Source organism: Vanellus vanellus, assembly GCF_965231255.1.
Source record: "Vanellus vanellus genome assembly, chromosome: 2".
NCBI lineage: Eukaryota > Metazoa > Chordata > Aves > Charadriiformes > Charadriidae > Vanellus > Vanellus vanellus.
In genome coordinates, this window is record NC_138906.1 from 108,427,216 (window position 1) to 108,441,059 (window position 13,844).

The window sequence follows — 13,844 nt, forward strand, 5'->3', positions numbered from 1 at the left end:
CCACTGGTTACAGGCCTCCAACTAGACTCTGTGCCGCTGATCACAACCCTCCGAGTTCTGTCCCACAGCCAGCTCTCAATCCACCTCGCTGTCACCTCATCTAGCCCATACTTCCTCAGCTTCCTAATGAGGATGTTATGGGAGACAGTGTCAAAAGCCTTGCTAAAGTCAAGGTAGGTGACATCTATGACTCTCCCCTCATCCAGCCAACCAGTTATAACATCATAGAAAGCTATCAGATTGGTCAAGCATGATTTACCCTTGGTAAATCCATGTTGACCACTTCCAATAACTTCCTGTTCCTCAATGTGTTTGGAGATGACATCCAGATTAAGTCGCTGCATTACCTTCCCGGGGACAGAGGTGAGACTAACCGGCCTGTAGTTCCCTGGGTCCTCCTTCTTGCCTTTTTTGAAGATCGGAGTGGTGTCAGCCTTCCTCCAGTCCTCAGGCACCTCTCCTGTTCTCCATGACCGTTCAAAGACGATGGAGAGTGGTCTAGCAATAACATCCGCCAGATCTCTCAGCACTCGCAGGTGCATCCTGTCAGGGCCCATGGACTTATGAATGTCCAGCTTGGCCAAGTGGTCTCTGACCTGGTCCTCCTCAACTGAGAGAAAATCTTCCTCTCTCCAGACCTTCCCCCTTGCCTCCAGGGTATGGGATTTGTGAGGGACAGCTTTAGCAGTGAAGACTGAAGAAAAGAAGGCATTCAGTAACTCTGCCTTCTCTGTGTCCTCCCCCACTAGGGTACCCATCTCATTCACCAGTGGGCCTACATTTTCCCTAGTCTTCCTTTTTCTATTGATATACTGAAAGTATCTCTTCTTATTGTCTTTAACTGCAGTGGCCATGCTGAGTTCTGATTGAGCTTTGGCCCTTCTCATTTTCCCCCTACATAGCTTTGTTATATCTTGATAGTCCTCATAAGTTGCCAACCCCCTTTTCCAGAGAATGTAAGCTTTCCTTTTTTTCCTGAGGTCCAGCCAAAGCTGTCTATTTAGCCAGGCTGGTCTTCTTCCCCATCTGCTTGTTTTTCGAGACAAAGGGATGGCCTCCTCCTGTGCTTCTAAGAGCACCTGCTTGAAGTATGCCCAGCCTTCCTGGGTGCCTTTGCTCTTCAAAAGTGCCTCCCAAGGGACACTCTCAACCATGCTCCTAGACAGGCTAAAGTCTGCCCTTCGGAAATCCAAGGTGGCAGTTCTGCTGGCTCCCTGCCTTGCTTCATCAAGAATTGAAAATTCTATCATTTCATGATCACTCTGCCCAAGACGACCTCCAACCTTTACATCCCCGACAAGACCTTCTCTGTTAACAAACAGTAGGTCCAGTAGGGCACTTCCCCTAGTTGGTTCCTTCACCAGCTGTGTTAGGAAGTTGTCTTCCGCACACGCCAGGAACCTCCAGGACAGTTCCCTCTCTGCTGCGTAGTATTTCCAGCAGACATCTGGGAAGTTGAAGTCGCCCACAAGAACAAGGGCAGATGATCGTGAGACCTCTGCCAGCTGCTTATAGAATACTTCGTTGGTTTCTACATCCTGATTAGGGGGTCTATAGCAAACTCCCATCATGATGTCTGCCTTATTGGCCTTCCCCTTAATTCTTATCCATACACACTACTGTCATTCACACTGTTAAGTTCCAGACATTCAAAACTGCCCCTAACATTGAGGGCCACCTCAACACCTCTCCTTCCTTGCCTATTCCTTCTGAAAAGTTGGTAGCCATTGATTACAGCACTCCACTTGTGTGTGTCCTCCCATCCTGTTTCTGTGATGGCAACTGTATCATAGTTTCCTTGCTGTACAATGGCCTCCAGCTCTTCCTGCTTATTCCCCATGCTGCGTGCATTAGTGTAGATGCACTTCAGCTGGGCTAATTGTCCTGCCACTTTCTTGGGGGGACAAGCCCTAATTCACACCTGATCATGCTCGGACACTGCTGTAGTTACCAAATTATCACTACCTGTCATGTTTTTGCTGCCACACAATTCACCATCCCCCACCATCACTGAGACAGGCTGCAAGACCTTGCTAACACTTTTACCCAGAAGCACTGGTACGCTGCTCCCAGGCACCACTTTTGTAATCCTGGTTTCATCCCCATCCCCCTTCAAACCTAGTTTAAAGCCCTATAGATGAGCCCTGGTAATTCTTTTCCCAGGATCTTTCTTCCCCTTCGGGTTAGGCTTCCCCCACCTGTTGTCAGCGTGCCTGGTTTCCTGTAGATCAGCCCATGATCAAAAAAGCCGAAGTCCTGCCGGGTGCACCAGTCTCGGAACCAGGAGTTAATTTCCTGGCTCCTCCTATTTATCCCCTCGTCAACCCCTGCAAATGGTGGGATAGAGGAGAACACTGTTTGTGCTCCTGATCCCTTAACCAGCCATCCCAGGGCCCTAAAGTCACAAATAACTTTATATGTGTTTCTTTGTCTAATTTTTAAGTAGCAACAATAGCAATTGTACTTGTTGAATGACTGCAAATGCTGTTGGTTTTACTGTATTTTCAGGCTGTTATTGTGACAGTTGTTTTCTTTTTTGAAGGCGAGTAAAGTTGAACAAAAGAGTTTGCTGAATGCTTTATTTCTTCTCTCTCTGGACTTGTCCTTCTCCTTGGAACACCCAAGCATTCATGAATCTGTTGCAGCCTACCTGGAGCACATGAGTACTGAGAACTACAGTATTTATAAACAAGCTTCAGAAGCTGCGTATTCGATTGAATGCACTTGTAGTTTTATGACTGAAGTTCATAAGAAGGTGTGGAATTTTAATATATAAAATATTTCCTGTATGCAAATTTCTTTCCTCCACTACTTTCTCTGTGTAAAAACTATAGTCTAGCATAGCTGAAGAAAATCCATAAGTATAAGTATTCCGTACCTTCCAAGACATTATTAATTTATATTTGTTATATAAATACTGCTTTATATAAATATAAGTGCTTTATATAAACATATAAACTCGTACTGCTCATGATGTTTGTAAAAAGTCTTATTATAAGTAAAACCAGAAATAAACACATGGAGATTGGAAGTGGGCACAAGACCTTTTATGGGCAAAGAAGTAAGAAAGAAGTAAATACTCTTATTTAAATATATAGTGTGTGTGTATGTATGTTGCCCAGTATTTAAATAATTCAGAAATTTTTAATTCCCAAATACGTGGCAATTGTAACTCTAATAAACAGCTACTTCTAGTCTGCGTGAGTTGTCTGTTTCACTTTGTTATGAAGGCAACTAATATACTATGCTTTATTAGTTAAGAGATTCTAGCACAGTATGGAAATATTCTTCTCCATTATCCAAATGGACAAGTAATTGTGCAAAATACTTGTTCTATTGATACTAAAATAAATGAATGAAATACTGAAATATGGCAATGTAAATGTAGTGCTATCTTAAATCTGAGTTAATCTATCATCCTTTATATAGGCAGGTTCTGAACTTAATAAAAGCAATACTTTGCCCATAAAATACTGTTTACAATGAAGTTAACTCCATCAAATTCAAATGGCTCACGTTTAATGTATTTGTTAACAAAATGTATGAATGTTCTTAAATTGAAAAAAACCCCAAACTTGGTCTTTAATATTAATAGTGAATTGTTAAAATTTTAATAGTTAAATCTTTCATTATACTCTTCTCACATAAAATGCATATTGATTTAAAAATAATAATTTGATTAAAAGCATAAAGTATTCAAGGATAAGTCTGTTCTTGGGTGTTTTAGAAAGTGTTTTGAGCAGAGTTATGGTATTTATGCTGTGAAATGTTAGACATATATTAGTCCCATTGAGTTTATAGAATTTTATTTGAATTCAGCAGCTGAAGGGTTTTCAGCTCCTAGGAGTAGGTTCTAAAATTTATTTGTTTGAAGTCTATTGAATTTGTTAATTAGATTAATTATAAACTCTGTGAAAGGCTGAACCAAACCCTGGTTAGTAGATGCATTAAATGATGATAAATTCTGAGAGATTATGCATTAACATTGTAAACTTTTAGTATTACTAATTCTGATAGTTTCTTTCTCTTAATTTTACTTCTCAGGGGGACAAGGATCTTTCTGAATTAGTAGAACTGGCAGATCAGGCCTTGAGTAGTCTACCCTACCATCAACACTTTCGCTTCCTTCAGGAATGCATTTGCATATGCTCAGATCTGTAAGTACATTACTATTTAAAACTCTTACTTGAGAAAATACAATCCTTTTTATGGATAAACTTTCTCAAGTAGAAGCTGAACTTGTTTATTCCCTGTATTTGAACAATTGTTTTGTTTTAGTCATTGAAAAGTCTCTTCTAAATAATTGGTGTCATTCTGTAGTGGTTTTCTTGAAAATTGAATTTCAGGTGCTAAAAAAACTAATCATAGAATCATAAAATGGTTTAGGTTGGAAAGGACTTCGAAGATCATTGAGTTCCAACCCCCTTGCTATAGACAAGGACACCTCCCACTAGACCAGATTGCCCAAGGCCACATCCAGCCTGGCCTTGAACACCTCCAGGGATGGGGCCTCCACAACTTCTCTGGACAACCTGTTCCAGTGCCTTACCACCCTCAAAGTGAAAAATTTCTTCCTAATGTTTAATCTGAACCTGCCCTCTTCCAGTTTAAAGCCATTCCCCCTCGTCCTATTGCTACATGCCCTAGCAAAAAGTCCTTCCCCAGCTCTCCTGTAGCCCCACTTTAGGTACTGGAAGGCTGCAATAAGGTCTCCCCAGAGCCTTCTCTTCTCCAGGCTGAACAGCCCCAACTCTTTCAGCCTCTCCTCATAGGAGAGGTGCTCCAGCCCTCGGATCATCCTCATGGTTCTCCTCTGGACACGCTCCAGCAGGTCCATGTCCTTCTTTTGTTGGGGACTCTAGAGCTGGATGCCGTACTCCAGGTGAGGTCTCATGAGAGTGGAGTAGAGGGGCAGAATCACCTCCTTTGACCTGCTGGCCAAACTTCTTTTGATGCAGCCCAGGATACAGTTGGCCTTCTGGGCTGCGATCGCACACTGCTGGATCATGTTGAGCTTCTCATCAATCAGCACAGCCAGGTCCTTCTCCTCAGGGCTGCTCTCCAGCCATTCCCCGCCAAGTCTGTATTTGTGCTTGGGATTCCCCCGACCCAGATGTAGGACCTTGCTCTTGGCCTTGTTGAACTGCATGAGGTTGGCTTGGGCCCACCTCTCCAGCCTGTCCAGGTCCCTCTGGATGGCATCCCTCCCCTCCAGCGTGTCTATCTCACCAAAAAGCTTGGTATCATCGGCAAACTTGCTGAGGGTGCACTTGACCCCACTGTCCATGTTGCCAACAAAGATGTTGAACAGTACAGGTCCCAGTACTGACCCCTGAGGAACGCCACTCGTCACTGGTTTCCACTTGGACATTGAGCCGTTGACCGCAACTCTTTGAGTGTGACCGTCCAGCCAGTTCTTTATCCACTGAGTGGTCCATTTGTTGAATCCATGTCTCTTCAATTTAGAGACCGGGATATTGTGTGGGACAGTGTCAAACACTTTGCACAAGTCCAGGTAGATGACATCAGTTGATCTTCCTTTGTCCACTGCCACTGTAACCCCTTCATAGAAGGCCACCAAATTTGTCAGGCATGACTTGCCCTTGGTGAAGCCATGCTGGCTCTCACCAATCACCTCCTTCTTTTCTACGTGCCTCAGCAGAGTTTCCAGGAGGATCTGCTCCATGATCTTGCCAGGCACAGAGGTGAGACTGACTGGGCTGTAGTTCCCTGGGTCTTCCTTGTTTCCCTTTTTGAAAATAGGGGTTATGTTTCCTCTTTTCCAGTAGGCAGGAACCTTGCCAGACTGCCACGACTTCTCAAATATGATGACTAGTGGCTTAGTGACTTCATCTGCCAGTTCCCTCAGGACCCGGGGATATATCTCATCAGGTCTCATGGACTTGTGCACCTTCAGGTTCCTCAGGTGGTCTCGCACTTGATCTTCACCTCCAGTGGGTGGTTCTTCATTTTCCCAAACCTCGCCTTTGCATTCTGCGTCATGGGCAGTGTGGCTGCAGTCCTTGCCAGTGAAGACTGAGGCAAAAAAGTCATTGAGTACCTCAGCTCTGTCTCTGTCCCAGGTAACCAGTTCTTGCGTTTCCTTCCGGAGGGGGCCCACATTTTCCCTAATCTTTCTTTTCTTGCTGACATACTTAAAGAAGGATTTTTTTGTTTGTTTTGATGTCCCTGGCCAGAATTAGTTCTATCTGGGCTTTAGCTTGTCTAACCCAATCCCTGGCTGCTCAAACGATTCCTCTGTATTCCTCCCAGGCTACCCGCCCCTGTTTCCACTCCCTATAGGCCTCCTTTTTCCTTTTGGTCATGTCCAGGAGCTCCTTATTCATCCATGCAGGCCTCCTGGCTTTTCTGCCTGCCTTCCTCTTTGTAGAGATGCATCACTCCTGAGCTTGAAGGAGGTGGTCCTTGAATACTAACCAACTTTCTTGGGCCCCTCTTCCCTCCAGCACTTCATCCCATGGCACCACACCAAGCAGATTCTTTAAGAGGCCAAAGTCAGCTTTCCCAAAGTCCAGGGTGGTCAGCCTGCTGCACATCTTCCTCACTGCCTCGAGGATCTTGAACTCCACCATTTCATGGTCACTACAGCCCAGGCTGCCCTTGAGTTTGACACTGTCTACCAGCCCCTACTTGTTGGTAAGAACAAGGTCCAGCATAGCTCCTCTCCTCGATGGCTCCTCAACCACTTGGAGAAGGAAGTTGTCCTCAGTGCAATCCACGAACCTCCTGGATTGCCTATGCCTGGCTGTGTTACCCTTCCTAGAGATGTTGGGGTGGCTGAAGTAGCCCATGAGGAGCAGGGTCTGTGAACGTGCTGCCGCTATCTGTCTATAGAGGGCTTCATCCACTCAGTCTTCTTGGTTGGGCAGCCTGTAGCAGACCCCCATTGTATTGTCCCCTGCTCCCGATTTCACTTTAATCCTGACCCATGGGCTCTCAGTTGGCTCATTATCCATCCCTAGGCTGAGCTCCATGCATTCCAGCTGCTTCTTGACATATATGGCAACACCGCCTCCTCGTTTCCCTTGCCTGTCTCTCCTGAAGAGCCTGTAGCCTTCCATGGCAACACTGCAGTTATAGGAGTCATCCCACCAAATTTCTACGATGCCAGTGAGATTGTAGCCTTGGAGGCATGCAAACATCTCTAGTTCCTCCTGTTTGTTCCCCATGCTCCGTGCATTTGCATAGAGGCACTTCAGCCATGTCTTCGTTGAGGCTGACTTGGCTGGAGCAGCTGTAATTACCTTGCGCTGCTCTCCAGGTGGCATTCCTCTTCCATGTATTAATGGTGCCTCCCCATTGGCTCCTGTTGGTCCAGGAGCTCCTGGCTTGTCTACGTAAGACTTTGAGCACGCTGCAGCATAGCCAGCACATTTTGGAGCAAATGGCTGCAGGCCCTCACCAGCACCCCGTTCCTCTTTTCTTGGTACAACATCCCTTGGCTGATCATGGGCAAACCAGAAAATACCCCCTTCCCCCATTGAATCTAGTTTAAAGCCCTGTTAATGAGCCCTGCTAATTTTTGGGCAAAAACCCTTCTTCCCCTTTGAGTGAGCCAACCCCCATCTGCGGCCAGCAGGCCTGGTACCACATAGGCCATTCCGTTGTTAAAAAAAAACAAAATTGTGGCAGTGACACCAGCCACGGAGCCACGAATTAACAGACTGAGCTCGTCTGTTCCTTTCAATGTCATTGCCCACAATGGGAAGTAGGGGTGAAAAAATGTCCTGTGCTCCAGATCCCTTTAGTGACTGTCCCAAAGCCCTGATATCTCTTTTAATCATCCTCGCACTCCGATCTGCACATTCGTCACCCCCCACATGGAACAGAAGCAGCAGGTAGTAGTCCGAGGGCTGAGCCAGGCTAGGGAGTCTCTTCGTGATGTCCCTGACCTGTGCCCCAGGGAGGCAACAGACTTCCCCGAGAGTGGGATCTGCCCTACATATCGGGCCCTCTGTCCCCCTCAGAGCTGATGTTTTATTCTTTTCTATGTATAAGCTTTTATGATTTTGTATATAAAGTTACTATGTTATTTATAAAGAAACAGTCTTAAAACACTTCGACCTGCCTTTAAAACTTTAATTCCTTTGTTCCAAGTGTATTTGTGTAACTTACTTTACTTTCAGAAATCCTAAAGGACTTATTTTATTGTAGATGCTGTATATCACAAGATGGCATCTCATTTATTAAACAGCATGTTTTTCTTGCTTTTTAGATTTTCCATGTCTCTAGTTAAAGAATTTAAGTTACCCTGTGGTGCCTAGAAAAGTTCTGTATTGAACACTTTATTAGAAATACAAAATCTTAATTTTATGCTGATTCAGAATTTGACTTTAGGGATTTTTTCAAAGTAAACTACTTTTAAGACCTCTCTGATTTATTTTTTTTTCAATTATGAAATGTTAAAACTCTTTTCAGTGTTCTAATGCTTTTAGAATTTATTATTGTATGATTACTGTTTCAGGCAACAGGAAATTCACTTCAATTTTTTTAACTAACATAAATTCACTTTGTGATACTGAGATGGACTTTTACTTCTAAAAGGAAAAAATTATGAAAGCATAGAGTTCTTTTATAATTGTATACCATGATATAAGGAATCTATTGAAACTCAATAGAATTTTATGTTTTCAGATGAACACAAGTGTTTGTCAAGCTCCTACTTTTGATGAGAGAATTTCACAAAACTATGGTCTTTAATTGCCTACAAGTATAAAAAAATAAATGTACAAATGTGAAGATTGATACTATGATTTGGGCAAATATGTTGTGATCTCCGAACTTTGGTCTGTCAAGTAATTTTTTAGGATGTATACCTTTTCAGGAAGTATTTTTCAGAGATTATCCTGGAATTTAACAGGAAACTTTTTGTAGACATCTTTGGATACTGTAAAATAAATAATAGTTAAATTAATTATTTTTCATTTTTAGTTGGAAGTCTGCTGAAGCTAACTCGTTGCTTCAGGCCGAGGGTCAGAAGGTGCTTCTACGTCTATTGTCCCATCCTTTGCTGAATATAAAGACCGAAGCCTATCGCTGCTGTTTGGAAGTGGTTAAGGTTAGAACTAATGCTTAATGCTCTTCATGTTGGGCTAAATAATGCATATTATATGATTTTCTCATTAAAAGCATTTTTAATGCACATACTGTTTACCGTGTTATATGCTGGGAAATCTGTAAGTCCTTTTATGTACTCATTGTTTTAAAACCTTAATTTGTTGTTGTTGGTTTTTTTGGGGGGTGGTTTTGTTTTGAGTTTGTTTTATATGGATATTTTGTCACTGCCTTAGTTTTTTATAAAGATAGCCCAAGGTGTAAAAATGTGAACTTCCTAAAAGTATGACTCTGCTCTATATTAAGAAAGGCAACATCATATTCATCAGGTCATTTTAGGTATTCAGTAATACTGGCTCACAAAATAAAAATCACTTTTGTATTTTGATTTAACACTTTGTTGTAATTCTTATTTTCTATATTGGACATCAGCTAAACTTATTGTGCTTATAGTACAATTTGCTAGTGTACAAAGATTTTGGAGCTAGTCTTTCACAAAAAAAAAGAAAAACCCTACTGAATGACACTTGTATCTTTTTGTGAGATTTTTACCTGCCAGTTTAGGTTATCTTACTTTAAAGTAATATCAAACAACATATAAAGTTTGTCAGATTTATTTCACTGTTATTTAAAGTAAAACCAAAATTATTTTGTATTTCTTAGTGCTGTGTAGCAACAGGAATTTTCAATCAGTGATGTATAAAGATGGTGTTTTTTCCAGGGCTGTAATGTTTAGCTTTCAGAACTGTAGTTTTCCAAACTGCTTGGAGAAAGCCTTTCACTGGATGACAACTTTAGCATTCTATAAAACAAGATGTAGTAGTGGAGACTATCTTGAATTTTAAAACTAACCACCTTAATTTTTACTGAAGGACTGTTTAGGTATTCATAATATTGCAAAGCCTGTGTCTTCGATCTGCCACGGAGTACATTTTCTTCTTCATCCAAAAGTTTTATATGAAATCTGTACGTTTGGCCTTCAGGAAGATAAGAACGAGGTACTGTGTTTAGTAGCTATATTTATAAGTTGATGTGCATGCAATGTAGGTGTTGATATTCTCCATGGTGGTCTGAGGCTTAAAGTTTTACTACGTACATTCTCTTGTATATAGCAAAGTTATGCAAACAGTGAAATTGTAGTAAATGACAAGATTTTTTTAATGATGAATTTGGAGACAAAATAATGTTCTATGCATAGGATGCTATTAAATGTAATAAATGAAAAATAAAATAAGCTGTTTTTTAATATTTTCCTGCAATATATTCAGCCCTAATAAAATGTGTATATGACGAAATAGTATGTATGATGGAAAACGTGAAGTCTCAAGCCTTTGTAAAGGTGGGATGACCTCTGAAATGTGTGCATTGGTTGAGGAGTAAAAAGACATTTTAAATCTGCAATGTCTTTACTGTAAAAACATATTTCATCACTAGAAACACATCTTTGTTTAAGTCTAATTACCTGAGTATTACACAAGTGTTTTATAGTATTATAGAATAGGACCAAATTCCCATTGGGTTCATTTATATGCATGAATGCTTAACATATATCCACTTTTTCCTAGCTTACCTATAAAGCTATGTAGGGAGTTCTGAGGGAGGGAAAAATCACTTAGGTAGTTTGTAACTACTTTATAGCTGATCTATAAAGTCTTTACAGTCAGGGGGAAAAGAACATTGAATAACAATTAATTTATTTATTTTTTCAGCTTGTCTCCTGAAAAAGAGATTTTTTTTTTAACACAGTACAGCGCACAATTTCATTTAGAAGTGATTTTTTAGATGTTAGCATTTTAAAAGGAGAAGTAAAATATCTTTGATAATGTGCTGTGTATTTGTACGTAATTTATCTTTTCCACGGAAAGGATTTATTTTGATTGACTACTCCCTTGGATGCCTTATGAAAAAGACTGCCAGTTTTCTCTCTTAGTGATTGGTCAAACATAACAAATAGACTTCAGTTGATACTGAATTTCAAAAGATCATTGACATGGAGAATGCATGTTTATGAAATTATCTCATTTTGTTCTCTTTACCTTATAATGCATTCTTATTATTCTTCTAACAAAATATGTAGTGAAGATCATATCCAAGCATATTTTTTTTATTTCTGCGATGTGTATCTGCTACTTAAGTTTTCATAAAGCATCAGTTTAATCTTTCAGGCATGTGACAACGAGAAGAAATTGAGAAGAACCTTGTATTCCAAGGTTGGGCTTAAGATTTGCCATGTGATTTTACAAATCCAGTCCTTAAAGACAGGCTAGAATGATATTAAAGGCTGTTCTTGTTGCCTTGGGTGAGAGGATTTTTAGTTCTGGCATAAAATGCAGGGTTTTAGCTGCTAAAGGTAGGTGTTTTTACACTATGTAAGGAAGAGTGAATTCTGAGAAGCTGTTTTTTTTTACCTCTGTTCCCCTTGTAGTAATAAATTAGCAAGTAAATACTTTACTATTGCATATAGTATGCATTACATACTGTATACAGGATACATAAATACAGTATGTGTTGTATCATATGCCTTTTTTCCTTTTTGATAAAGAGCTTCAGATGAATTCATGTACTATATGAAGTATTTGTTAACCTTCTTAGTTTGACTATTTGCCTCAAGGAAGTGAAATGACCATGTAACAGGCTTTAAGTCTCCTTTCTTCCTGTATCTTCAGAAGTGTATCGTAAAGACTGAGAATGAAACGCCCCGAAAATGTTGGAAAGAAAAGAAACAGAATTCGTTTTACCTGCAGTGTAGTGGGACCAATAGGTGTATACGTTGAAATAATGATTTATTTTATTTCAGAGAGGACAAACTAGAATTCAAAGGGGAAAATGATTAGGTGCTATTTAGGCAGAACTATTTGTGTGTTTTCTCTGAGAAGCTTTTCTAACAACTTAATGTTTAGTGTGACTGACAATTCAAAAGTAGCATTCTGCAGTGACAATATTTTGTCTGTAGATCCTTTCTCTTTGAGGTGTTTTTGTATAACATTTCCAATTATAGCATTGACAAACTGACACATCTGTGGTTGCATTGGTTTCTTTTTTTTTGTTATTGTGCAGGTGAACTCTACAGCCAAGGCCATTCTGATGCATCTATTGCAGGGACAATTAGTAATGGCAGTATTGACTTGGAACAAGTTTATTGAGGCCCTCTATCCCGTCATTCCTGTTTTACAGGTACTTCTAAGTGCTTTCATCTGAATTTGATGAAATCAAGTATGAAATCATGTAAACAGCAATACTGTCATGTTAAACAACAAACAGAATACTCACCTAAATAGCAGGTAGAAAATAGTTAACAGTAATATACTTGCACACTTGTTTTGTTAGATGTCAAATGGAGACATGTTTTATAGGGGTCCTAATGCCAGTCAAAGTTACTCCTTTGAATTTGTAGACAAATTTTAGCCTGGTATTACTAGAATGTGAAACTTTGAAATGTTGTAGTAGAAATCAGCACGTATTGAGTGGGACTTAAATGGTTTGAAGATATGAGTGGATAATCCAAGTATAGATTAAAATATTGCATGCCTTGCAAAAGTAGTTTAAAATTATTAGAATATCCCCCATATCTTAAATTGAAAGTTGTAACTCCTCTGTGATGATTATATAGTTTCCTGATCAAGTATGCGCTCAATAAATTTCAATAGATGTAAGATGTATTTTCTGTATATTTTGATGTTTGTTTTTTTGTTTGTTTGTTTCCAGTATTATAGAAGTATCAACAGTCAGTATTATACTTAGACCTTAGTCTTCATATCTGTGATAATGTGCAAATTTGCTTTTTGTTGTCTTTATTCTTGGCTTGATCTAATGGGAACTTTTTCCTTTCTAATCTGATTTTCAGCCTAATTGCTCCATCCAAATTCTTTATTGTTTTTTCTTTAGTGCTAGAAATTTCTGTTCTATGATCTGCCTGTAGTCTTCCAGATTAGATATTTTACTGCACCTATCTGTTTTTCCTGATGTCTCTCTTTTTTGCCTTATTTCTGTCTTTTATTTAACTTGGCTAATACATCCAAGTATACTTTTTGTCTTTTTTTTTTTCCTTCAAAAATACCATTCTTGATAATTATACCTGCTTATTTGTATCACTGTTGTATATTCATTGTTTGCCTGCACCTCAGTATTACCATAAGTTGGAAAAACTGCTTATGTAATTTAAGCCCTTACATAAACTGCACAAAAATTGGGGCAAAAATGAGGAGATGTTGCAAATAAGATGGGCCGTGAAATAGAAGGCTCAGACAGAAAGATATGCAGAGGAAGTACACTGAGAACTTGAAAGTGGTGGGAGAAAGGTTACTTCAGGGCTTTCTCACCCATTCATGTCAGCTTCTCTGTGTTACCTACATGCATATCTTCCATTGATATTCAGGATTAAATAGGTAGGGGTTTAATATAAGATGTAGGCTAAACACGTGAGAAAGAACTTATCCCTGCTCTCTTTTTCCTCTATTTTATAGCCTGTGGTGGCTACGTACAATAGATACCTGAGCAGAGCATACAGGAGGCCTATATTTACCTGATGCATATAAAATGCCTTGTACTGTTTAAATGTTTGCAGGATCATTACTTCACATAACTGATTCTGGTTTCTCTTGGTTGTGTGAAAATGCTTTGACTAAACATGTGAAAATAGATAGGATTTAATGTTTTGAAGTCATTTTCTTGTAGGGACTGAATTTTATTTATTGAAATGGAAACTGACCGTACAGAGCAGCATCATGTTAACAGACTGAAGGGTAAAGCTTCAGGTCAAAATACCTCTG

The 13,844-nt window shown here is 40.0% G+C and overlaps 1 protein-coding gene across 1 annotated transcript in view; it reads left to right on the top strand.

Annotated features, from left to right (window-relative positions):
* The window catches only part of RTTN (rotatin), a gene marked incomplete at its 5' end in the record, with an annotated part of 96,930 nt that overhangs the window by 19,271 nt on the left and 63,815 nt on the right, over positions 1–13,844 (top strand). Inside the window, 5 exons of the mRNA XM_082479876.1 lie at positions 2,543–2,755; positions 4,045–4,157; positions 8,953–9,079; positions 9,948–10,073; positions 12,133–12,249. Of these exons, the coding sequence (XP_082336002.1) occupies positions 2,543–2,755; positions 4,045–4,157; positions 8,953–9,079; positions 9,948–10,073; positions 12,133–12,249 (696 nt within the window). The remainder of the gene's footprint in view (positions 1–2,542; positions 2,756–4,044; positions 4,158–8,952; positions 9,080–9,947; positions 10,074–12,132; positions 12,250–13,844) is intronic.